A 26,922-nucleotide genomic window follows, 5' to 3' on the forward strand; every position below is an offset into this window, starting at 1 on the left:
ACTCACTAGTAGGATAAGGTAACTGAATCTGTTTTCCTAGTCTACAACCCTGACACTCTAAAGAGACATCTCCTGAGACAGACCCCAGAAGACCTCGACGGACTAATGACGACAAGCGAGACCCACAAAGATGACCAAGTCGATGATGCCACTGCTGGAAGGAGCCGGTAGCTGAAACGACAGAAGCGGATGGACTGGCGATAGTGGTGGCATCGGAAGGAACATGAAGCCAGTCTAGCTCCTAAAGCCCCTGAGAGTCACGGCGGCGAGGGCCAGGCCAACCAAAGTGTGCGTTCGACGATCCTGAACAGAACAAGAGTCAACGGCAAGGATGACGCGACAACCAGAATCAGTAAGTTGACCAGCAGAAAAAAGATTCATGGTAAGTCGAGGAACATGAGCAACATCAGGAACAGAGTAAGAAGGTGTGATAAGATTGCCTCAACTAGCAACAGAAAGAGGAGTACCATCAGCAGTGAGTACATGAACAGGAAAATCAAGCGACTTAAGAGAGGACAAATTTGAAGAATGAGAAGACATATGAAAAGAAGCTCCGGAGTCCAGAACCCACGAGGATGTACCTGACTGTGTAGAGGGTGGTTGCTTAGTGCGGGAAGCATCAGTCACAGAAGCTGCAGTACCCGTCGAAGGAGAACCTGAAGCGGCAAGCAGACGCTTAAGTCACAGAATATCCTGCTCAGTCAAGGCGGTGGTTGAAGATGTCGAAGTAGAAGAAGAAGTCCCTGTAGCTGATGATTGCGCCTTACGCAGGTGTTTCTTCTTCTGGAAGCACTGATACTCAACATGACCATCCATATTGCAGTAGCCGCAGTGAGGACGAGACCGACCCTGGCCACCCGTAGGAGTAGGCAAGAGCGGAGGAGCACTTGAGCGGGATGGGGTCGGTGCGGCAGGCGACATAACAGGAACTCGAGCAGCGAGCACAGAGGGAACCTCAAGTAGGCCAGCACCACGTAGGCGAGTCTCCTCAGCACGAATCTCAGAAAGCGCCTCCATGAGGGAGATACGACCACGAGCAAACAACTGAGCACGCCGGGGCTCAAACTCCTTACGGAGCCGAGATAAGAACTCGTAGACACGATGAAACTCCAAATCAGCACGCACAACCTGGCGAGCGGGAGGATGGTCCTGCAGCGACGGGGCGACGTTGACTGGATCGGAGGAGACGGCACACAGCGGTCTGGCACGCGGGACGAAGGAAAGAGCAGGCCAACGTGGACCTGCAGGAGAGAGGATCGGAGGTGGAGAGCCGGCGGCAAGAGATAGAAGCAGCGGCGGCCACGAATTGGATCAACAACACGAGTTGCGACGTGCAACAAATTAACCTAGCTCTGATACCATGTTAAGCTTCATATGCACTAGTCAACGCAACCGAAAGTCCGAACTGATGGAAAGGGCTAGTGCAATCCAAATATACTGTAACACCTCCTCTCACGTGTGACAGGGAAGACAAGTCAACACGTGCAACCGGAAGAGAGCGACGACACGTGAAACTCACATATGACTCAAGAGGCCTATACGTGGACACAAATGGTGGCAAAGCAATTTTTAGATAAATTGCGCAAACCAGAACTTGAACTCAAGACCTTAGCTCCGATACCATGTTAGGAAATATGCAACTTGTATTTTCAGGAGGCCATAGGCCAGTATATATACATGTACAGGTGTGAAATATATGCAGGGAACCCCTTATACAATAGAGTAAATACCAAAGTTTACATGGCTGTATATATAATACTCTAACACACGCTTCCCCTCTCTTTGTCCCTTTTCCGCTTTCTCCCATGCGTGTGCACCTGAGAGCATGCGCGCGATCACCATCGTTCTTGCATGTAATTCAAGACCACCACAAGTCGGGTGGGCCGACCCATGTCGTGACGGTCACCCGTGCTAATGGACCGACATGACTCACGTGGCTAGGTTTTGGTGGCACCTGGGATCTATCCACACGCGAATTGATGAGAGAGGAGGGTGCGACTGACTCAACGAAATAGCGCAGCTGCACTTTGTAGGATTTTAGGATCTATATACAAATATATCTAAAAAATCATATAGAATCACTTTGTCCAAAGAAGCCCTAAAAAGCTGTAAACATTTCGATTCCTGTTAATTAAATTAATTAATTATACTCGTCGCCTCTGTTCGGCCCCAAACCCAAGGAAAACCATCATCAGCCGCTCTCTCTCTCTCGGCTCTCCACTTCGGCCTCCGCCTCGCTCCCACCCCAAATTCCTCCACGGCTGGCGGCCTGAAGCCCTAGGCCACCGCCGGGACCCAAGAGCAAGCATACAGACGCTGCGATCGGAAGCAGCAGTAGCCGCCGCCATGCAGGGCCTCCCCGGCGGCGTCCCCGATCCGCAGCAGCTCCAGGCCACCATGCTCGCCATCGAGCAGGCCTGCTCCCTCATCCAGGTCAGGGCCCTCTCCAGCTCGCTGCTGCGGACGCTCACGACGTTATCGCCCTGCTAAATTCAGCGTCTCTGTCCCTTCCCGCGGCTAGCGCTCTGTATTTCGTCGGTGTCTCGGTGTAGATTTGGCCCGCATGTGGGCAGCGGGCTTCTGTTCGACTTTGTTGTGCCTTGACGTCATTTGATGGAGGAAGTGCTTGGTTCGCGCAGATGCTGTGGCATTTTTTCTTTCTCCTCCCTGAACCATCGATCAGTGCTTGCTGCGCGTTGCTGATCAGTGTTCCCGTGCGGATTTGGCGAGGGGATCCTTTTTTTTACTGCGTTGTCGACGAGGATTAGGTGCTTTAGAGTTAGTTGCTTAATTTAGGGGGTTCGGTGCCTCTGAATTATTTAGTCAGGTGAGATATTCTGATGCCTAATCAAGTAAAAGCAAAGGCACAGTTCAGTTGGCACTGAAGGTTATACTGGTCTTTAGCGAGAGTTCTTACAATTGGTATACCGAAAAAGGCTTTCGCCCCGCTTTATAAATAAAGCAACCACCGAGCACAAGGTCCAGCAAGTACCAACAGAAAACACACATTATAGATAATCGGTGTTTCCGTGGTGATCTGGCGAGGGGATCCCTTTTTATAGAATTGCCACTTTGGTGAGTTTTTTTTTCTTGCTATTATAGATTTTGAGTATGTGATTTCTATCCCAGGGGACACTGAATGAGCATAGAACCATTTTCCTTGCTATAGATGTTTCATCCATTTGCCATGAACTTTACTCAGGAGATAATCTTTTGACGTATGCATGATTTTCACAGGTGCACATGAATCCGGCTGAAGCGGAAAAAGTTCTAAGTTCACTCCATTCATCTCTGATGCCTTATCAAGCATGCAGATTTATTCTTGGTACGCTGTTGTTTAGCTGCACACATCAAAGAACTGGAATCAATTCTCTATAAGGCTAAAGATATCCTCAATTTGGATGTGGGTTGCTTAGTAGGACCTAGGACTTCTCATATCAGCAGGATTATCTGTCTATGTAACCTTTGTCCTGTACAGTTTTTCTTTCTTATATGATTTAAAACGAGAATCAACTGAAACAAATGTTGCAAATGCCCCCATCTCATCTTCAAATGCAGTTTGTAGACCAACTCATAAATTCATCTGTCAGTTGTTTTTCCTGTGATTAGCTTATGCCAGCTGTACTTGCACTTTACTATTTGAGTAAATCTATTGACCATTAAAGTGAATTTATCTAGTGGGAAGAGAGATTGTTTTGTTATGTAATGGCAATCCAAGTTTCTGAAGTTGTGAATCTCTAGGTTTCTATGTTTCTCGAGTTGCCCAAGGTCATTTTGAGAATATGTCTATTACCATTCTTTTTAATAAAATGCTATGTTTAAGCTTTATGTAATTTTTTGCTGGCTTTGTGTACTCTGTAGTTTAGAAGGACAGGCCTGGCGCAGTGGTGAAGTACTCCCCCCTTGTGCCAAGAGGTCTGGGTTCGACGCGGCCGCTCTGCATTGCACCGTGCAGGGATAAGGCTTGCCTCGTTCCTTCCCTAGACCCCACTTGGCGTGGGAGCTTCTAGCACTGGGTTTGTCCTTTTTTTTTTTGTGTGTACTCTGTAGTTCCCTAGAAATGCACTTGTCGTGTAATTTCTGAAAGATCTTTGGTCTTTGGAAACTATGCTAACTTACTACTTAGTGATCTAAACACTCTTATATTTCTTTACAGAGGGAGTATATCACTTGCTAAGAAAAGACTCAAGTCAAGTGGGTGCTAGTTGGCTTGAAGTGTCATACCAAATCAACAATAATGTGAAACTAAAATGAACAAGCTGGGGTCTAATTGTATTTGTGTGTAAAATTGACATTCTCCAGTCAAGGTTGTCATATGCATATTGTTGCTTCAATGATCAAAGCAACTAATCTATCCATGTTTCGTCCAAATCTAAAGAAGTTTATAGAATTACAGGGGTACATAGCGACATATATTTCTATTATGCCATTTAAAACCTTAGTCAGCTGAAATTAACAATTTTCCTCTATGATTCTCCCAGAGACATCCCTAATGCCAAATGCGAGATTCCAAGCTGCTGGAGCAATTGGTGATGCTGCAATAAGGGAGTGGGGAATTTTAACAGATGACAACAAAAGAAGCCTAATACTGTGAGTTTTTGGGGAGTTTTTTAAGCTTGTATTTAATGTGCGATGATTGCAACAAAAGAAGCTTGTGTTTAATATAGTTCTCCTAATGTTGTAGATATTGTTTGAACTACGTTATGGAGCATACAGGTTCCCCTGATGGCTACGTGCAATCAAAAGTTTCTGCTGTGGCAGCTAGGTTACTAAAAAGAGGCTGGTTAGTTTTTTACTTTTCTGCTTACTACTATGCCACATGCCAGTGTAGTCGCCTGTATCTTTTGCTTATGGCACTATGCCTCTTTGTACTAACATCTTCGTAGTCGTAGCTTCTATTTATCTGTTTATTTGTTGCATAAATATCCATTTGTGCATATTTTTTCGTTCATTGGGTTGTCGGGTTGGTTATGATTCTTTTTAGAGTGATGCAGCCTTCGTAAAAGAGGAATTGGTGCAATAAGGGACTGAATACTTGTATATTCCTGCTAGTAAAAAAAAGTTAGCTATTTAGCTTATGTCTGCATCAAGAGTTATGGTATTTGGGTGGTTGGGTTGTACGATATCATCCATGATGATTAGATGCAAAAAAGGTGGCTATTCAAGAGCATGCGTATATAGATAATTATTTTATTTCAAATGAATTTTCTGCTCTATAGTGTGCTTCAAGGCAATTGACTGTTTGAAGATTTGACACTCAAAATTTAGATGTTTTCATATGGAATACATGCTTTGCAGGCTTGAGTTTCCGGACCAAGAAAAAGGTGCCATCTTCTTCGAGGTATAATTTTCGCTGAACAGTACAGCTACAGCCTCATCAATGATGTAGAGCCTAAGTTTTTTGGCTTTCTATGGTCATGGGTTTTTCTAAACGGGAGACATCCAATTTCATATTTTTATAAATTGGCAATGCTGGACTGAAATACATGTACAGCAAGAAATTGAAATAGGTAATTTGGTATAACTCATACGTGGGCCAGCAAAATTATATTTTTGAAAGAAAACAGTCAGAGTATCCTACTGTGCATATTTTTGGGCCAGCTAAATAGACAATGATGTATAGCCTAAGCTGTTTGGCTTTTGGCAATCGTGGATCTCTCTACACTAGGGACATCCAAATTTCATTTTCTCATAAATTTGCAACGCTGGATTGAACTATATGTACAGGAAGAAATCGAAATCGAAATTGGTATAGACGGTTAGATGGATGATTCAGATAGTGTTTAACTTCACCCTCATAAGCAAACATAGAGCTTTCAGTCCCACTAGTATTTATTGGTTGCCGAATCTATGTTTTTATTTTTCATAATTGTGTTCTGTATTAATTGTTCGTCTTACAATTTTAATCATTTGAATTTCCCATTCGTTTTGTTTGCTGACCTACTGTTTGATACCATTTTCAGGTTGAACAGTCCATCCAGGGCATGCACGGGCCTAATCGACAGTTTGCTGGGATCAACTTCTTAGAAACATTGGTATGCTGTTCATGTAGGCTGATGTGCTTGCTTCTCCGAATTTCTTGTCCTTTCCAACTGAGTCAGAATCAAATTTCATGTTTGAGCTAGGTTTCAGAGTTTTCCCCTTCAACTGCTTCTTCTATGGGCCTGCCTAAGGAGTTCCATGACCAATGCCAATTGTCACTTGAAGTGAAGTTTCTGAAGGTGGAACCATATTTTTTTTTCACATGAGAATAATGTCGGCTATGCCATGTCATCTAAACTGCTTTTATCATTGTTCTAACGTGCCATTTCCTGTTGCAAGGACTTCTATTGCTGGGCACAAGCTGCTGTATTCAATACCGCAGACAAAATCTTGAATTCAAATGTAACTATACCCGAGGAGAAAGCATGTTCGGCGGCATTGCGCCTCATGCTTCAAATTTTAAGCTGGAGCTTCAAGCCAACTTTGGAACATGAGAATTTAGATGCCAAAATAAAATCTGGTTTGAGGAGCGATGCCATAAATCTGAGGAAATTCGAACGTTCATTGGTGAAGGTACGGTCTTTGAGCTATTTACTTCTTTGCTCAGTTCACCTGATAAATGGTTACATTTTCTATTGTAGCCAGGGTCTTTATGGACTGATATTCTTATATCAAGTGCGCATACTACCTGGGTTTTGAACTTCTATACTACCCTGCGTCAGAAGTACTCGTATGATACACTATGGGGTGATTCTCCTATTGCTGTCTCTTGCAGACAGCTCATAGTGCAATTATGCTCCCTGGCAGGCGCTGTTTTTCCTAATGGTATGTTGCATTTCAAATACTCATTGTTTGTTTATGTTCCCATGTTGTACAAATTTGATGTTCATGAAAAGCTGCTTAATGTTATCTCAACCAGCAAATGAGCAAAATATGTTAATGATCATCTCAATAACTTCCTTGTCCTCTGTTTTCAGATAATGGAGATGCACAAATTGAACACTTTATGCACATACTATCCGCTGTTATCTTGTGGATTGAACCTCCGAATGTCATTGCGGAATCAATTCGAAATGGAGGAAGTGAAAGGTTGTGCAAGAACTATGATCATGATCTTCCTTGAATCTGAGCAAACATTAAGAAATATTGATGGGAATTATGATTTAATATTTGTGCAGTGAGTTCATAGATGGTTGCCATGTCCTGCTTTCGGTGGCATCTTTGACTAGTAGCTCACTTTTTGACAACCTCCTGAAATCGATAAGGTTAGTTATTGCACATTTTTTTCTTGTTCTTTTTTATAAGGCAGTACAGCGTAAGTTCAACGATTATCTTTTGTATCAGTAAACACACAATAGATTGAAAAGTCACTTCTGTTAGTAGCTTCAAGCTTCAGGGTTCTGTTCATACCATTTGTTTACCAGATAGATTTGACTTACTAATTTCTTGTAATATGAACTTGCTTGCAGGCAATATGGCACAATTAACCTGCTTTCTGCTTTGACATCCGAAGCTGTCAAGTCTGTTCTGGATAACCAGAATGAAGAAGAAACATGGGGTTCAGATGCTCTAGATATATTGTTAGAAACATGGAATGTTATTCTGGGGGTATTGTCATTGATCTGTGCTTCACATTATTTGTATACCTTTTTATGCAACTTCCTTAATCTAGTGCTCATTCCTAATCTCTGTCCAATATTTCTTTGTGATATGGTTGTCGGCTAGTGATGATGTTTCTTTTTCTACTTGTTAGTCACGTATATTATTCCAATGAAGTTTATGGCTCCGTCTTCTAGGTCCACACAAGATTTTTTTAATGTTTATCGGGCATCATTTGCCGCCAAGTCTTTCCCTGATCAAACGCAAGTTATGCATGTTAAATTATGACATAAATCCTTTTTGTTCAATGTGCACGTTAGAGCAGAGAATTTGACCACTGTGATTGGTTATCACCTGTTCATCACTTAGCAGCACTGAGGAGTTATTTTTTTCACGGGAAAGAGGTTAGAGTGATAATTGTATTACTCTTTAGAATAGCTTAATGCTTTGGTATATGCATGTTTGTTTGGTAAAGGTATGTGCATGTTTGTTTGAAAAGACTTTGGTATATGTACTTATATGGAAACAGTAGCATCTCTTCCCTTGAAAAGTTGGCGATTCTATGTGCTTTATAATTTACTTGACTTTGTAGAGCACATACCTGATTATGTATAAGATACAAACTCCCTGTTGGCAATGTCATAGCCGCATATTCCCTTCCGATAGGGAAATAAAAGCTGCTTGATTGTTATCGATAATTTCCTTGGCAGCATGGGGCATGGAAGTGCTTGGGTTCAGATTTGCTTGCTGATTAAAAGGGCTTACCTTATTTGGTACATGGAAAACGAAATTAATTATCACATGATTTTTATTGTATGCTGTCCAATATACATAACGAGATTAGGTACTTCGGTTGGTTAATATAAGTCGTTCTGCCATTTTATTAATTATAACCATTAATTACTGCATAGGATTCATTTCAATCATGTTTATACACAGGAAGCTTGTGCTGATAAAAGTCCTATGTCAGCTGATGGAGCACTTGCAGCTTCAAATTTGTTTAAGATAATTGTGGAGTCACATTTGAAGGGTACAGACCTTTTCATTTGAAGTTACCCTCGAAGACATTGAAACTTATGCATAGAGAGTATTTCATCTGCTGTTCTCATCTCCTGCTGCATACTGACTGCACTTCTTTTCGTTTACGTAGCTGCTGCTGATTCTGCATTTGAGGATAGTGACGATGCTGAATACTTTCATGTTTCTGTTTCAAGTATGTTGAATTTCTTAATAAATACTTCCTATTCCGAGCACCCTCCTCTTTGGGAATCCTTATACTAATGAAGTACTGTTTGGTCCAGAGCGTGATGAGCAGTTGGCCTTGTATGCTCTGATTGCACGAGCAGCTGCTGACACCACCATACCCTTTCTTGAGCAACTATTTTCTGAGCGATTTGCACGGCTAAGTCAGGTCTCCTTGTTAGCTTCATCTTGCCTTATCTTGGTTCAAAACTACCTATGCGTTCCTGCCATAATAACCTTCCTTCCATGATATGTGTAACACTGTTCTTAGCAGAGAGATGTCGAAAATGATCCCACTCGAACATTGGAGGAGCTGTATTGGCTGTTGCTGATTACCAGTCATGTCCTAACTGACTCAGGCGAAGGAGAAACACTGCTTGTAAATAATTCAAAGCTTCCTTTTTTTACTTGTGTTTTCAATTTTTTATAAACTATTTGCAGTTCCATCTTCTCATAGTTCCTGCAATCGTCAAATTAAACTTGTGTTAGAGGCTTCAGTTCTTATAACATATGGTGCTCGATTTATCATTACGTATATTGTATAAAACATAAAATGCTGCACTGAATGCACTGTGCTCTTACATATTATTATTGTGTTTATTCCTATCAGCTAAGATAAATATCATAACTCTCAAAGTTTTCACTATTAGTTATTTTTTTACAGATTCCTGAAGCTTTGCAGGCGGGATTCACCAATGTAGTTGAAGTAGCTCAACATCCTGTAGTTACGTTGTCATGGTAATAATCTTTGCCTATTGGTCGCTTGACAGAGCTACCTGTTTGGTAGAAAACGTTAAACTGCTGATCTTATACCTGTTAATGTATATGTCAGCAATGTAAGAATTTCAGAACCAGTTTTGATTTATGAAAAATGCTAGCTCTGTCATATAGTATAGAAATATTTGACACTGAGTCGCGGTCCTAAAACTTATATTTCCTGTTTTCACGAGTTATAACGCCAAATGCTTTGCCTATTATGCAACTATATCTATCATTTAATTAAATTTTAGAAATAAGTTAAAACATCCGCATGGCCAAGGTAAGACAAGGCTTCTATGGTATTCAGAAGCATATTTATTAAGACCTCACATTAAATATCTGTGTTTTATAACCGGAATTTTTATCCACTTCATTGGTAATGTAAATTTAGGCCTATCTGTCCAAGATTTAAGCTACTGGGATTGCGATACAACATGATCTGTTGACTCTCTTTGTCTATGTAGGTCTATAATAAATTTTTCAAGGCAATGTCTAGACCCAGGAATTAGAGGGAGGTACTTCAGTCCCCGGCTCATGGAGGTACTTTTTTTGTACTGTTACCTGTCACCTTCATCTTATTCTATTTCCATTTTTGCTTTGGACGAGGGTTATACTATTATCTTGCTATGCACAGTTCGTTGGACCTGCTATTTCCATTCCCAAAGGTCGTAAGTGTTTATGTTGTCTTTAAGGGATATTATCTAGTTTACTTATTGTACTACAAGTACTAATATATCTCATCTTGCCCGTCGACTTTGTATTCTTTAGATAGCTGTTCTATACATTTTTGGACTTGTCGTTTTTTAAGACAATGAACTTCCCCTAACTTGTTTGTGGTTGTTGGTAGGCGGTGATTTGGTTCCTGGCCAGATGGGTTGCAACCTATTTAGTACCGCTTGATGTGAGTAGAGAAATTGACAGTGTGGGTAGACATGGATCTCAGCATTCTAGAAAATTGCTAAACAGTTTTGCGTGGGACAATAACCAAGGGGAGCTTGTTCTTGATTTTGTTGTTCTCATGTCAATGGTGGCACTTACTACATATCAGGGCGAAATTGAGCTGCAGGTAACCTTCACCTTTACTGATCAACCCGCAAGACTGCATAATTTTGTGTCTACCCGTGCGTGTACACTTGCATGCCTATATGTTTTGCCGTGTTAATAAATAATAACTACCGGTGACAAGCCTGTGCAAAATTTAGAAGTGTATGATGTTTTTGACTTTTCATTGTCTCCGAGATGTTAGTTCTAACACAACTTTAATACTACATAAGTATAGTCGTCTGTTCATTTTTCATGCTTTCAATGCTAAATACCAAATATTTAGAAACATTTCCAAATGGCAAGAGGTTTAATTTTGAACATACCTCCAACAGTGACAGAATTTGTGAGTAAAAGGAGTATTTGTTATTGAGGGCTGACATGTAAAAATCATCTTTCTGCTGTGAAGGATATCCCTAATTTGTTGCTTTGTTTCATGTTATCAGACACTTACATGCCAAAAACTACTTGCTTCAGTTGTTCGACGGAAACACACATGTGCTTATGTTGTTCAGTTGGTAAGTCCAAAATCCAAGTCCACAGCTACAACCTATGTTATCATACTAATATTTGCATGCTCTGTAGTATTATGTTGCACATGGTAAAAATGTTCGTAGCATTTCTATCACCATAGGTATAGCCTGCTTGTTTTAGCCAAACGTCCCTTGGTGCAGGTTGTAGATTCTTTTCCTCCTCAGCATACCATTGAATAGTAATAGTGAGAGTGGATTTTACGCTCGTATAAGTGGATGCACCTCAAGCTACCTTTGTTGTTGTTGGTTTTGCTGAATCTGTCATGGCTCTAGAAGACTGGCAAAACTTGGCAATATGAACCCTGTGATACTATTAACATTTTAACAAACATTTTCTCTTACTTCATGTTTCATGACACTATACCTTCTTAGGACTCATGGCGTGACCTTACAAGGGCTTTTGCAAGTGGGCGTTCTTTATTTTCATTGAGTGGACGCTTACAGGTAAGTGTTATATGCACTCACCATGCAGTTTTAACTTATGCTTTCATTTGTGAAGACCTTATGCTTTTGTTACTACTTACCACACCTTCACAGAGATCTCTAGCAGAAACACTTGCATGTGCAGCTTCCTGCATCAAAGATCCCGAAGCATCTGTGCAGTAAGCCCTTTTGAGCTGCTGTATGTTATCTTATAATGAATAAATATGTGAGATTTAACATAGCCTGTGTTGGTTTGACAAAGGTATTTGAGAGACCTCATGGGACCAGTCGCAGGATGCCTAGTAGAAAATGCTAGTAGGAGTGATCTTAAATCTGTTGCACATCAACCAGATGTTATCTACATGGTGAGTATGCATGTTATTTGCTTTAAGCTCTTTGAGGCTAGTATAATGGGAAATAACTGTAGGTCTGTTGCCTATTGGAACGGCTAAGAGGAGCTGCTAGAGCTACTCAGCCTCGCACTCAAAAGGTTCTGTTTGAGATGGGTCATACTGTGATGAACTCACTCTTGACTCTTCTGGAGGTGTACAAAAATCAGGTATTGTAGCTCATCTGTTGATGCATCCTATCAATTATTTTTAGATAAAATCATATCATGCTTAGACATGTGAATTTGAACCTTGAAGATCCTAGAATAATGTTTCTTATTTTTTAGTCTGAAGTCATATACATGATACTCAAGTTCGTGGTTGACTTCATTGATGGTCAAGCTGTATTCCTGGATGGTAAGGAGACATCAGTTTTGATGAGCTTTTGCTTACGCCTGCTCCAGATATACTCCTCTCATAATATTGGAAAGGTAAGAACAGGAATTCTTATTACTGTGTTATTCTGTGCCAGAAAATTTTCTCCACAATGATGCTGCTAACATTCCTTTTTCTCAAATACACACGCGTGCATGTTTAGAACATTCCTTTTTCTCAAATACACACGCGTGCATGTTTAACAAGGTGGTTTGTGTTCACACGCCTGCTCCATACATTTTTGCCATGTTTGCATGGCACATGCGGCATGTGCCCATTGTTGTGTTGGGTCGGGTCTTTTGCTTCTAGATAGAGCTCCATTAGAGCTAGCCTATACAAAAGGATTGGCTCTAATCCCTATCTATCCAAACATGCCATTAGGGAAGGTTTGGAAGAGGGGATTTGCTTTGGGCTTTTCATATGTAGTTTTCTCTCGAAACAGGCTTGGTCCCCGCTTTATATATAAATCACAAACGGCCGAGTCATACAAGCTGATGAGGAAATCCTGTTGCAAATCAGGTCAAAATAAAAAACGACATTCAGGAAAGTAGCGAGAATGCCACCAGCTCAAAGCCGAGCAAGAGAACAGGAGTAGCCGGACCCAACACTAGGCAACCGAGACTACCAACCTGGGTTGAAGCCGCGCCTCACTGCACCGCCAAGCTATGTCCGGAGAGGTCCGCCTGCCCTCTTGCTCCAGGCCGCAGAGCGCCGATCCTGCCAATGGACAGTGAGGACCGAGAATGGTGACAACGAGGTCATGTGTAAAAGGTAGGAGGCCAACGAGGCCACCCCACGCCACAATCGAAGAAGCTTCACACCAGGATCAAAGCATGCTTGAATACGCCGACGAGCCGCGACGGTTAGGTACCTGAGCTTCTAGGAAGACACTTGCAAGAGGGAGACGACACAACGCACCGCAGTCGCTAAGCCTAAGAAGACATACACGGGTTTTCGCCCGGAGCCCTGACATGGAGAGGGGACCCACAACGATGCCCCCAAGAGGGATACGATACTCGTAGGCATCACCGGCGACGGAGCGCGGAGCTTTCGCTCTGAGCCTCATCCGTGACACAAGGGGTACCAAGGTCGCCACCCAACCCGAGGGGAGAACTGCTTCGAGGCCTCTAGACCAAGACCGGAGGCCGCCACTGCCAAAGCCATGACAACACCAGGATCACCCGCCACCACTCCCCTCGCTTGCTCGCCGTAAAGCCATCCACGCAGCCTCGCCTTCCGGGGCCGCTGCTCTGGCATCCAAGGATCCACATCACCCCACCAACCTGACATCCAGACGACACCCACCCGAGCAGCAACAAGGGTCTCCATCCAACCGTAGATCACGCCACCTACTGGACCTGCAACACCTCTGCAGCCCCCAAATCTGGGCTGAAACGGCCAAACAGCGGCACACAAGTGGACGGACGGTGATCGCAGCCCGCCTGGCTGCAGTCACCACACCCAAATCCTCTCCTACATGCCCCCAGACCCGACACGCAGCCAGGCCGGGGCACTGCGGCAGCCGGAGCCTGCCCACGGCCATAGAGCGCGAGAGAACGAGAGATCGCAGCCCTCTAGCCCATGGCCCCGACCTCCAGGGACAGCACCATACCGTGGTGAAGGGAGCCAAGCGCCGGAGGTGCCACAAGGTCGCCCCGACAGGGAGGGAGACCGGAGGGTGCCGAGGTGGCGAGCTCCTCACCCGGGAGGGCCGGATGTGGGCCTCTGCCTACCAGATCTGGGGAAGAGGCGCCAAAGGATGCACTGTGCAGTGCTGGAGGAGGCTTCATGCAACACCGGGCAGCCAAACTTGACGAGGACGGGATCCACATGGGGGAAGATAGGGAAGGAAACAGAGCCTCGGGGAGGGGCGCGAATTGGGACCAGGAGGCGGCGGCGGGTCGCCACCTGTGACGCCCTAGGAAGGTGACGCGGGGGCAGGAGATCCGTGTTTGTTCTGTTTCCAGATGTAGTTAAAGGGAACAAATTGTCAACAATCATTGTGCTATTGGAGATAATGTGTTGTTGGAATTTTGCCACAGGATCGATCACATCAAATCACGATCAACACACGCGCACAGAAAACTTTGGCCAAAGGCACGTGTCGTGCCTTTCTTTTCCCTCTTTTTATTTTCTGTTTTTCTTACACCGTGTTACAAAACTCACGCAGCCGGACCTGTATATATATACAGAACCAACCGACCTAAACACAACTCCAAGACCCACACGGCAAGTGCAACATCTTGGCGGACACTTATTACTAAACGGACTAGTACTATTCATCTGGACACTAATTTCCTACACACAAACGTACTAGACCCTGTCCTACACGGATATGAACCAAACTCAAACTAATACTGCCATGTGACGTGCAAGCCAGCCGGGTTGATCATGTAACCAACATGCTACTTGACAAACAATACTAACTCAAGATTATCTCTAACATTCTCTCCCTAATCTTGACTCTTGTCTTCCGTGCTTCTCCAGTCTTGACTCGTCGACGATTCATCCCTTGTCGACTCATCCGCTCGCACCACGACAAGTCAAATTGTTGGCTTGGTTGCTTGCAACAATCTCCCCTCCAATTTTGACTTGGCGAATTTACGGACCACCTCAAATATGCCTTGGACTACCCACCTCGCTAGTAACCTGTGGAAAACACCACCTGGTAGACTACACCATCCACCCTAGCAAGATACATGCCGACTCCTTGTGGATCACACCACCCCGTGGACTACACCGCCCACTCCAGCCTCATGTAGAGACATGGCCTCATTGAAGAGACTCACCTTCACTGGTTTACCGCCCCCACATACTTGAACTTGGTCCTCTCGTCGAGACACATAGACGACCTGGATGCGCTTCATCTTCAACGCCTTCTCGCAGAGACAAGCACTTGGGCATGACGACGACGACGACTGACCAACGCAACGACGACTAACCGTGCAAACTCGCAGGATTCCTTGACTCATCCGACTCCCCCGGACGATGATCTTGATGAGCTCCAGCGCCGCACCTCAGCACCACCTCCCCCATCAACGATCTTCTTCCACCGCCTTGCCGACGACAGCCTGCCGTCTCCCTCCTTGTCGCTCCGCCGAACGACGATCACCTGATCCTCCTCATCCGTCGCTCCATACCGCGACTATATTGCCCGCCCCGGGGCGCTAGTAGATCGCCACCCCGGGGCAAGCGCAGCTTCACTCGAACCTTGCTCTAGATACCAATTGTTGGAATTTTGCCACAGGATCGATCACATCAAATCACGATCAACACACGCGCACAGAAAACTTTGGCCAAAGGCACGTGTCGTGCCTTTCTTTTCCCTCTTTTTATTTTCTGTTTTTCTTACACCGTGTTACAAAACTCACGCAGTCGGACCTGTATATATATACAGAACCAACCGACCTAAACACAACTCCAAGACCCACACGGCAAGTGCAACATCTTGGCGGACACTTATTACTAAACGGACTAGTACTATTCATCTGGACACTAATTTCCTACACACAAACGTACTAGACCCTGTCCTACACGGACATGAACCAAACTCAAACTAATACTGCCATGTGACGTGCAAGCCAGCCGTGTTGATCACGTAACTAATCACGTAACCAACATGCTACTTGACAAACAATACTAACTCAAGATTATCTCTAACATGTGTGAGGACAGTAAATATTTGCATACGCTCGTCAAATTTATGTTACTTACTGCAAACTGAAAAAAACCTTGTTGTGGCAAATGTAATATGGACCAAAGCAAATGAGCTTCTGTTTTTTTCTATACTTTTGTGATATATCAATGTTAGGGAGTAACTTCCCGACAGTGTAGTTGCCATCAATGTTAGAGAGAATGTTCTATAAGACTTGCTTATTGTCTCTTTTGCCTAGGTAATGCTCTCGCTTTCTTCAACTCTGCGAAGTGAATCACAATCCGAAAAGTACAAGGATCTGCGTGCTTTGCTTCGGCTTTTAACTAATATCTGCTCAAAGGACTTGGTAACCTTCACCCTTACACCCTGTTGTGTATTGTCTGTTCGAAGATCCCCCGGATGACTAAGTGACACTGTTGGCAAATGCAGGTGGGTTTCTTATCCGATAGCAACATTGAAGGCTCCCCAGATATTGCAGAGGTACGTCGTTTGATGTTTTTCCAGTATTTTCTGCTTCTAAGAAAATTAACTGTACATATTGTTGAGTATAGATTGTTTACTGTTAGCACTTGTGGTTAGTGGTCACCTTTAGGAAATTCCATAAACAAAATTGTCCACCTCTGCCATCGGTAGCCAACTCTATTTACTTGTCTCATGATCACAAAACCACAGAACAATTTGGTCAGATAGGTAACCAATATGCCAATTAACGTTTACTTACAGTTATGCAATTGGAGCATTGCAAAGTTTTAAGTGCTGCACCTGTCTACGGGCTTGCATTTGACCAGCAAGAAATGACACAGCTGGGACATCCTGGACTTGAACCAGAAATATGGCCTTGAAGAAATGAAGCAGCACAAAGTTTGTGGAGGAGCAACTCCACCTTGCTGCTACAATGTGTACAGCACAAGTGTTGAAGGAACAACTTCAACGTGCTGCGCTAGATATCGCTCTAGAGGCGAATGTAGGTTGATAGGGCAGCAAGAGTTCAATCCAGAACTCCTAGGGCACAAGATCTACTCCAAGATCTTAGATAAGAACAACAAGTTCTATTATAGGTAGGGGTACATAGTCTGCCTCCAAAGTAGAGGCGAGGACCTCTATTTATAGGGCTTTGGGAAGCCTTCACATACTTCTACTTATAGCTGGAATACTCTAGAAAACATTATGTAAGTTTCACCATTCTACTCATAGCTACTCGCAACTAGAAGACTCTAGAAAACAGTAGATAGGATAGAAAAGAAAAGGAAAGAAATACTACACTAGAGTGGAAGCATCTAGAAGTAGCCAAACAGATCTGGCATGTGTTTTCTTTCTTCTCATCTAGTGTTCCTCATCATTCTCCCCTGGTTGTTTGGAACTCGCCCTCGAGTTATCTTCATAGAGCGCTTCTTCTGAATGGTAGACAGTCAAGTCCGCAACATTGAAAGTGTTGGAGATACCCATGTCACTTGGAAGATCTATCACATAAGCATTATCATTTATCTTCCTCATGATAGAGAAGGGCCCATACCTTCGCTGCCTAAGTTTCCCTTTAACACCTAAAGGCAGCCTCTCTTTTCGGAGGTAGACCATCACCTTATCACCGACTTGGAATGATTTTGGCCTCTTTTTGCAATCAGCAAGTTGTTTATATTTCTGATTTTGTGCTTCCAAAGCGCCGCGAATCTCTTCAAATAACTCGGTGTAATTATCAGCAAAGGACAATGCTGATTTTGAGTTTCCCCTTGATGGCAGCTTCACCAGGTCCACCACATGTGTTGGAACTTTAGTGTAGACAATGGAAAAAGGGCTCCTTCCTGTGGATCTATGCTTGGAGTTATTGTAGGAGAACTCTGCAAGAGATAAAGCCAAATCCCATTTGCCCCTTTCTTTCTCCACAAATGCAACGGATCAGATTACCCAAAAACTTGTTCACCACTTCCGTTTGTCCATCTGTTTGTGGATGAGCAGTGCTAGAAAATTTCAATTCAGTGTTGAATTGCTTCCACAAAGTGAGCCAAAATGCAGCAAGAAACTTGCTATCACGGTCTGAGACAATGGACCTTGGAACTCCATGAAGTCTGACCACTTCTCGAAAGAATAGGTTTGCCACATGATGAGCATCCGTTGTCTTGTGGCATGGGATGAAATGAGCCATCTTAGAGAATCTATCCACGACCACAAATACAGCATCACTTCCTCGTCTTGTTCTTGGCAAGCCCAAGACGAAGTCCATAGAAATGTCCTCCCATGGAGCAACAGGAACAGGCAAAGGCATGTATAACCCTGTGTTCTGGACTTGGCCTTTGCAGGTCTGACATACGGGGCACCGTTGAACGAACTTTCCAGCATCTCTCTTTAGTTGTGGCCAAAAGTAGCGAGCTTCCAGGTTAGCGATAGTCTTGTCCCGTCCAACATGGCCACTAAGATCACTTGAATGGAGCTCTCTAACCAGCTTGTCACGTAGAGAACTTCTTGGAATGCACAAACGATCATTTTTGAAGAGATATCCATCTTGCATCAAATAGTCATCACCTAATGGTTGGCCCCTTGCGTGCTTTACCCAAACATGGCCAAAGTCTTCGTCACCCTCATACAACTCCTTTATTTGACCCATGCCCGGAAGTTCAGCTTCAAAAGAAGTCAAGAGGCATGCACGACGACTCAAAGCATCGGCCACTCTGTTAGTTATTTCAGATTTATGCACGATGAGATAGTTAAACCTCTCAAGATATGCTGCCCATCTTGCTAGCATGCGGTCAACATGCTTTTGATTTCTAAAATGCTTCAAGGATTGATGGTCGCTATAAACAATGAACTCTTTAGGCAGCAAATAGACTTCCCAAGTTTTCAACGCTCTGAAAACGGCGTATAATTCTTGCTGATAGGTACTCCATTTCTGTCTAGCTTCACTTAACTTCTCACTAAAGAAAGCAATGGGCTTCCTTTCTTGAGATAGGACAGCTCCAATGCCTACTCCACTTGCATCACACTCCAACTCAAAAGTCTTGTTGAAATCAGGTAGTACCAAGACAGGAGCTTATGATAGCTTTTGTTTAATCTCATTGAAGCTAGCTTCATCTGCTTCTGCCCATTTGAACTTTCCTTTCTTCAAACACTCGGTAATTGGTGCCATGATAGTGCTGAAATTCTTAACAAATCGCCTATAGAAAGTTGCAAGGCCATGAAAGCTTCTTACCTCAGAAATGGTCTTAGGAGTTGGCCATTCTCGGATTGCTTCAACCTTAGAATCATCAACACGAATGCCGTCACATGTTATGACGAATCCTAGGAAAAGAAGTTGTGTTTGCAGGAAAACACATTTCTTCAAGTTGACGTAGAGCTCATTTTCCCTTAGTACTTCTAGCACCTTCCGAATGTGATCAAAGTGTTCATCCTCATCCTTGCTATAGATCAAGATGTCATCGAAATAGACCACAACAAAGTGGGATAAGAAGGGTCTAAGGACTTGATTCATTAAGTGCATAAAGGTACTTGGTGCATTTGAGAGTCCAAATGGCATGACTAGTCATTCAAACAACCCTTCCTTTGTCTTGAAGGCGGTCTTCCATTCATCCCCGGGTCTTATACGGATTTGATGATATCCACTTCTTAAATCTAGCTTTGTGAACACTCTTGCTCCACTAAGCTGATCCGACATATCATCCAGACGGGGAATAGGGAATCTATGCCTTACGGTGATCTTGTTAGCGGCTCTACTGTCCGTACACATGCGCCAAGATCCATCTTTCTTTGGCGCGAGTAGGGCTGGTACAGCACATGGGCTAATACTTTCTCGAATGTGCCCCTTTTGCAACAATTCCTCCACTTTCTCCTTCAATATACCATGCTCCTTTGGGCTCATTCGATAGTGTGGAAGATTAGGAAGACTTGCTCCCGGAATTAAGTCAATTCTATGTTGAATTCCTCTCATCGGTGGCAAGCCATGTGGCTCCCCAAGTATGTTCTGAAATTCTGCCAATAAACCACGTACCTTTGCTGGAATTTCAACAGTCAGGTGCTCTTCTCCCTTTACAACAAGTGCAGCACACAAATCTGCCTCCCTCAAGTCTTCCATAAACTCATGAGAGGTATGGGAGATAGTTAACATAGTTTTCCCCTCCTCCTTAGAGGTATTACCTTCGGGTTTGTTTGGTAAGATAATGATCCTTCTCTTGTTCCAAATGAAAGAGTAAGAATTTTCCTTGCCCTTGTGTGTAGTATCCACATCAAATTGCCAAGGCCTCCGAAGGAACATGGCTGGCATCCATGTCAACCACATCACACAACACATTTGAGCGATAATGCTTACCCAAAGAAAGTGGTAGGTTGCATTGTTTGGTGATCCTCATATTCACTCCTTTCTTGATCCATCCAATAGTGTAGGGATTTGGATGATCATGGGTTTCAAGCTTTAAATGGTCCACCAACTTCTGGGAGATAAGATTCTCGCAGCTGCAACTATCAATCACTAGTTTGCATACCTTGCCATTCACCGTGCATTTGCTCTCAAATATTTTCTTCCGTTGTGTGTCATCGAGTTGTGGTGTGGAACACAGGACACGCTGGATCACACATACCACCTCTTCACCTTCTTCTTGACAAACCTCTTGTCCGTCTACATCTTCAGATTCGTATTCTTCCTCGTCGCTTTCACCATCATGGATAGTCGTGTTAACAAATTTCCTTAGTGGGCAGCCGCTGGATATGTGTCCCTCTTTACCACATTTATAGCACTTTGGGCCTTCATTTGCCTTACCCTTGCCTCTAGTTTGCTTCGGGATGGGCTGTTTTGTCTTTGGTGGAGTGGTCTTTTCTTCCACTCTATTAGGTTGGCTCCTAGATGAGCCTTCGGTATGAGGATATGGAGGATATGGGGCCTTAGTTGTCTTTCTCATCCTCACAAACCTCTCGGCCTTTAAGGCTAGAGCTGTGCTTGATCAACGGACCAGATTTGTTGCATCATCAATCGATCTTGAATAGCATCATTGAGACCATTGATGTACCTTGCAACTTGTTGCTCTTCAGTTTCAGCAAGGTTGCACCTCACTTGTAGCCTTAGAAACTCCTCCATGTAATCTGAAACAGTCCTATTTCCTTGAGCACAATTTTGAAATTGGATAAATAGGATCTGGTCATAATCAGCAGGCAAAAATCTCCCTTTCAAGAGGCCTTTCATTTGTCGCCAAGTTCTAACACGAGGTTCTCCTCTCAGCCTGCGCTCCTCTTGAACGCGATGCCACCATGCACCGGCTCCTCCTTTCAGTTTGTATGCGACCAAAGGAACTCTACGATCTTCCGGAACCTCCATGACCTCAAAGAAAGTCTCCACTTCATATAACCAATCCAGGCACCCTTCAATGTCAACATTTCCATTAAAACTTGGGATCTCAGCTTTCACCTTGTATGTATCTCTTGCATATGTAGGGTTGGGTGCTCTCCGATATGCGTAGAGATCTGCTTCTTCAAGGGCATCGTCATATTCTTCACCTTCAGAAGCTTCAACATAAATTGGCCTTCTTGAAGCACGTTGAACAGCACGTTGTTGTGGCGGTCTTGCTCCAAGATTACCTCTCCTTCTTTGTTGAACATCTTCTTTAGATGAATCTCCTTCATTGGCAGCAGGGGGGACACCCTTTCTTATCATCTCAACCAGCCGACCAAATCTCCGATTAAGATCTTCACGCAGCTCTTTGATTTGTTGTTTTGCAACATCCATCCTCTTCTCCAATTGCTCCATTGCTTGCTGCAACTTACTCTCGAAGAGGACAGCAAGAACTAGTATGGGTCAACGAGGCTCTGATACCACCTGAAGCAGCACAAAGTTTGTGGAGGAGCAACTCCACCTTGCTGCTACAATGTGTACAGCACAAGTGTTGAAGGAACAGCTTCAACGTGCTGCGCTAGATATCGCTCTAGAGGCGAATGTAGGTTGATAGGGCAGCAAGAGTTCAATCCAGAACTCCTAGGGCACAAGATCTACTCCAAGATCTTAGATAAGAACAACAAGTTCTATTATAGGTAGGGGTACATAGTCTGCCTCCAAAGTAGAGGCGAGGACCTCTATTTATAGGGCTTTGGGAAGCCTTCACATACTTCTACTTATAGCTGGAATACTCTAGAAAACATTATGTAAGTTTCACCATTCTACTCATAGCTACTCGCAACTAGAAGACTCTAGAAAACAGTAGATAGGATAGAAAAGAAAAGGAAAGAAATACTACACTAGAGTGGAAGCATCTAGAAGTAGCCAAACAGATCTGGCATGTGTTTTCTTTCTTCTCATCTAGTGTTCCTCATCAAGAAATCCTTGTTAAATTCAAGGCTATGTATTTGTGGCTTAGCTCCCAATTAGACACATGGTTGCCATACATCTGCCATGTCTTGAACCAGAAACATTGAGGTTATTGAAGGAAAGTCTTTGTAGGAAAAATACTAAAAGCGTTCTGGTTAAAGGACAATTGTCATGTCTTACTTTAACCATTTAACCAGGGGTGTGGTCTGTTGTCCACATCAAGAGTTAACTGCATTTACTACTTACTGGTAGGAGCTGGGTTCCTACCGGGTCTAGTTCGTAGGTTGTAGGGGTGGAAGGGGGCTTGGCGTGGAGGAAGGCGAGGTCACCGGCGCTGGGGCGCCGTCGCGCGCGTGAGAGAGGGCGCAGGAGGCGGCGGCTAGGGCTAGGTCTCCCGTCTCCCTTCAGGAAGCCGAGCAAATATGATTGCTTCTGCTTGACTTCAAACGAGTCCTTACATGAGTTTATATAATCTCCAAATACGATAACTGGGCTAAGCCCCTAATAACGATAAGATAACTGGGCCAGGCCCCTAACTGCCTGGGCTGTAGTATACGCCGGCCATAACATCTCTCCCCGCCTGCACGAACAGGTCGTCCTCGAGCTGGAAGGCGGTTAAGCGCTTGCAGAATTCCTCGAGCTGATCAACGGGCGCCAAACACCTCCGCGTCAGCTGGGGCGGGCAGGTCGCCGAGCCCGGCGGCAGCGGTGCCCTCCTCAATGTAGTCCGCAGCCTCCAAGTAAAAGAGTCGCGGGCAGATGTGGTCGGGCACGTAGGGCTCGTCGCAGTTGAAGCACAACCCTTGGCGGCGACGCTCGAGTTGCTCGGCCGGGGTGAGCCGGCGGAACGGGCGCGCCGCGACCGCGGCGAGGGGCGCCGCGGAAGCCTGAGCAGGCCGACCCTGCGCGGGAACTTCCGGCCAGGGTGGCGGCCCAGCGGCCCAGGGCGGTGACACCTGTTGGATGGCCACCGCGCGGCGCTCGAACGCTCGGGCGTAGTACATGGCCGTCTGGAGGTCCTGTGGCCCGTGCATCTCCACATCCAGGCGGATGTGGTCCGGTAGGCCGCCGACGAAGAGCTCAGCCCGCTGACAAGCCGAAACGTCGGGGGCGTGGCCAGTGCCTGGAAGCGGTCGGCGAAGTCTTGCACTGTGGTGAGGACCGGAAGGCGCCCAAGCTCCGCCAGACGGCTCCCGCGTATAGGCGGACCGAAGCGCAAGAGGCACATATCGCGGAAACGCTCCCATGGTGGCATGCCGCCCTTGTCCTGCTCGAGGGCGTAGTACCACGTCTGGGCGGCGCCTCGTAGATGATAGGAGGCGATCCAGGTGCGGTCGGACGCGAGCGTGCGCTGACCCCTGAAAAATTGGTCGCATTGGTTGAGCCAATTCAGGGGGTCGACGGTGCCGTCGTAGGTCGCGAACTCCAGCTTGGAGAATCTCGGTGGTGGTTGGGCGTGGACGACGGGCGGGTATGTGTCATCCGCGCGGAACCGCGAGGGCGACGGCGCCGAGTGTGCGGGCTGCAGAGTACCACCATGGAAAAGGGGCCCGTCCACACCATCGTAGGGACCCGCGGCACCCGAGGACCTGCCGAACTGCATGGTTGGGGGCGGCCGCCGGCGGTGACAGTACGTGCGGCTGTCCTGAGGCCATCGTGTAGACATGCTCGATGGACCCGGCGAGCCAGGCCGGTAGCGGAGATGGCCACGGGGGAAAACGGACCTGGTGTATGGGCACCCCGGGCGCCGTCGACGGAAGGCCCGGCCCCGAGATCGCCGGTGGCGGCGGCTGCTGTTGCTGCGGCAGCGGCATGATGGATGCGACGGAGGTCGCCGGTGGTGGCGGCTGCCACGGGAGCTGCTGCGGCCCCGTGATGGTGGTGACGGGGGCGGGCGGCTGCAGCCCATAGTGGCCCGCGAGGAAGGTGCAGATGCCCTGGACCGCCTGAGTCAGGTCCCGGAGCGCTGACGTCATCTCCTCCGGGGTGAGCACGGCGGGGGCGGGCGCGGGTGGTCATCGGCGACGAAGAGGCGATCGGCAGCGGAAGGGAGGGGGTGGGCAGTGGCGCGGACATGATCGAGCCTGAGACACCTGATACCAGATTGGTAGGAGCTGGGTTCCTACCGGGTCTAGTTCGTAGGTTGTAGGGGTGGAAGGGGGCTTGGCGTGGAGGAAGGCGAGGTTGCCGGTGCTGGGGCGCCGTCGCGCGAGAGAGAGAGGGCGCAGGAGGCGGCGGCTAGGGTTAGGTCTCCCGGCTCCCTTCAGGAAGCCGAGCAAATATGATTGCTTCTGCTTGACTTCAAACGAGTCCTTACATGAGTTTATATAATCTCCAAATACGATAACTGGGTTAAGCCCCTAATAACGATAAGATAACTGGGCCAGGCCCCTAACTGCCTGGGCTGTAGTATATGCCGACCATAACACTTACTTAGTTTGAAAATAACTCAAATGTTACTTTTTCAGGTCATCTATGTTGGTCTTGATATTGTGACTCCCTTGATATCTTTGGATCTTCTCAAGTACCCTAAACTAAGTCGTGATGTAAGTTTTTTTTCTTTCCATTTTTCTTCTAGTATAATATAATGGCAATCAAATGATACTAAGTAATTTGGTTTCTTTGCAGTATTTTGTACTTATGTCGCACTTGTTGGAAGTGTACCCTGAGAAGGTTGCTCACTTAAACAGGGATGCTTTTGGAAGAATTACTGGTAGTCTTGAATTTGGCCTGCGTAATCAGGCAAGAGGATCTTCACGAACTGCATTTACTGCTTGTCCTACTTTTGCTTAAATTTTCAAATAGCAGCAGTACTCACTGCAGTGAGCTACTGCCTACTGAGTTGGTAGCAACTGGACCTTGCTTGGTTATATGGCGTGCCTACATACCCTCTGCTACCAATGACGCTTGCATCTGGATTCTCTATGAACCTATGCTCAACTTTCTATATCTTTCTGATTTGCTACTGTGAGCACCTAAATGTGCAATCATTCTTGCACTGATATAAGGTGATCAGAGCAAGCCTTCAGTGTATTGAAATCATGGAAAATGTGGTGTATGCTATAAGATGACTGGACAGAACTTCTGTTTTCTGAAATGCGATATAACTGGCAAATTACAATGAATAATCAGATGTATTTTTGCGTGCCACTTGTGATGTCTACAAATATTGTTTGATCTATATAATATGTGAAACAATTGCCATTGCCGTGCATTCTGTATGTTGAAATACAGTCTATATTCTTCAGCTGATATAGCTAGGTTTGTGTTTTCCATGTTGCAGGATGGCGATGTTGTTGAGAGGTGCCTCACAGCAGTAAATGCCCTTGCCTCGTACCATTTCAAAGAAAGACTTGGAGGCAGAGGAGGGCTTGGCTCGCAGGTTATGGAATCTGAAGGATCGAATGGGAAACTTCAGGAAAGCATATCAAGTCACTTCTTGAGGCTTCTCCTGCAACTACTTCTGTTTGAAGATTTTAGGTGAGCTCCCCACGTCTACATTCAGTATAGATTTAGGATCCTGTAACTTCATTTTTTTTCTTCATATTGTTCCACTTACCTTATTTGTTGTTGTACATATCTGATCTATGTGACTGTTGCAGAATGGAACTAGCAGGTTCTGCTGCAGATGCTTTGCTTCCTTTACTTTTTTGTGAACAGGAGTTATATCAGGTCCTTTCTCACCACTTCTCTAATAGGTTAACAGTTATCAGATCAAGTACAATACTAAGGCTTAATTTTTGTTATTTTGCTATGTGTTCTCATCACGTCTCCCTCTGCAGAGACTGGTCCATGAGTTGCTTGAGAAAGAGCAGAATCCGACTGTAAAATCAAGGCTGGCACTTGCTTTCCATAACCTGACAAGTTCAAATAATCTCTCAAGCACCCTTGACCGGCCAAACAGGCAGAAATTCCGGAAAAATCTCCGTGTTTTCTTAGGTGAGGTCTCGGGCTTCATGCAGATAAAGTAGATGCAAAGTGACATGAAAGCATTGATGTCTGGTCGATCCCCAGAAGATTTTTCGCCGTTGTGGGAGAGTTCATGTGTGGCGGAGCCATGAGCAGGAATTCTGGCGTTAGAGGTTGAAAACACATTCGCCGTTATGTGTTGAAGGGATAGTTGAAACAGAAATGACAGGAACATGTCGACGCGTTCCAGGATCTGTGTCTGGCTGCATTTGGCGGTGGAGAATTGGACGCCCGGACATGAGATCGTCGTGTAGATTTAGTTGGGACTCGATGTAATCATACAGAAAAGGCGGGCATTTTTTTAAACGGAGAAGGTGGTCATTTTGTTGCGACTGCTCAAATGGAACAGTTCTTTTCTCCCACATGTATGGAGATACGGCTTAGAAGAAGCGATTCGGCACCGTGTGGTGCATGATTTGTGTTGGTCGAGAAACGCTGAACACTGGGGCCTGCTTTTGCAATGTTCGATTTTTACCGGACTCCTGTGTGAACCAAGATGTTTCGTGTAAAATGTCTTCTTCCAGAGCAACTGAACAAGCAGATGGTGTCGGCGTGTCGCTGTAACCAGCTGGGGCTCACTTTGAGCGTCTGAGCCCTAGGATTCCTGAGTTTTTTTTTCTTTTTCTTCTGGCCAGGAACTCACGAGCGAAATGACCAGCAGTGTTGTGGCTAAAAGAT

The 26,922-nt window shown here is 45.1% G+C and overlaps 1 protein-coding gene and 1 pseudogene across 2 annotated transcripts; both read left to right on the top strand.

The window, feature by feature from the left end:
* Window positions 1–2,152: 2,152 nt before the first annotated feature.
* Window positions 2,153–26,755, top strand: LOC109764326 (uncharacterized). 2 transcript variants are annotated; one of them, XM_020323166.4, is made up of 32 exons: window positions 2,153–2,433; window positions 3,238–3,325; window positions 4,482–4,590; window positions 4,685–4,783; window positions 5,299–5,341; window positions 5,964–6,035; window positions 6,126–6,221; window positions 6,322–6,555; window positions 6,624–6,807; window positions 6,960–7,071; window positions 7,161–7,247; window positions 7,452–7,590; window positions 8,521–8,611; window positions 8,732–8,794; window positions 8,883–8,992; window positions 9,095–9,202; window positions 9,488–9,561; window positions 10,047–10,122; window positions 10,430–10,648; window positions 11,070–11,141; window positions 11,529–11,600; window positions 11,694–11,758; window positions 11,842–11,944; window positions 12,007–12,138; window positions 12,256–12,399; window positions 16,237–16,344; window positions 16,428–16,478; window positions 24,744–24,821; window positions 24,904–25,017; window positions 25,559–25,755; window positions 25,878–25,947; window positions 26,058–26,755. In XM_020323166.4, the coding sequence occupies exons 1-32, from the start codon at window positions 2,347–2,349 to the stop codon at window positions 26,244–26,246; spliced, it is 3,486 nt and encodes a 1,161-aa protein (XP_020178755.1). In that variant the 5' UTR covers window positions 2,153–2,346; the 3' UTR covers window positions 26,247–26,755. The 2 variants fall into 2 exon arrangements, with proteins under 2 accessions (XP_020178755.1, XP_020178756.1); XM_020323167.4 differs by having other exon boundaries at window positions 2,172–2,433; window positions 9,098–9,202.
* On the top strand, window positions 13,087–14,574 carry LOC141023409 (uncharacterized; annotated as a pseudogene).
* Window positions 26,756–26,922: the final 167 nt, after the last annotated feature.

This window comes from Aegilops tauschii, chromosome 1 (genome assembly GCF_002575655.3).
Source record: "Aegilops tauschii subsp. strangulata cultivar AL8/78 chromosome 1, Aet v6.0, whole genome shotgun sequence".
Classification (NCBI taxonomy): Eukaryota; Viridiplantae; Streptophyta; class Magnoliopsida; order Poales; family Poaceae; genus Aegilops; species Aegilops tauschii.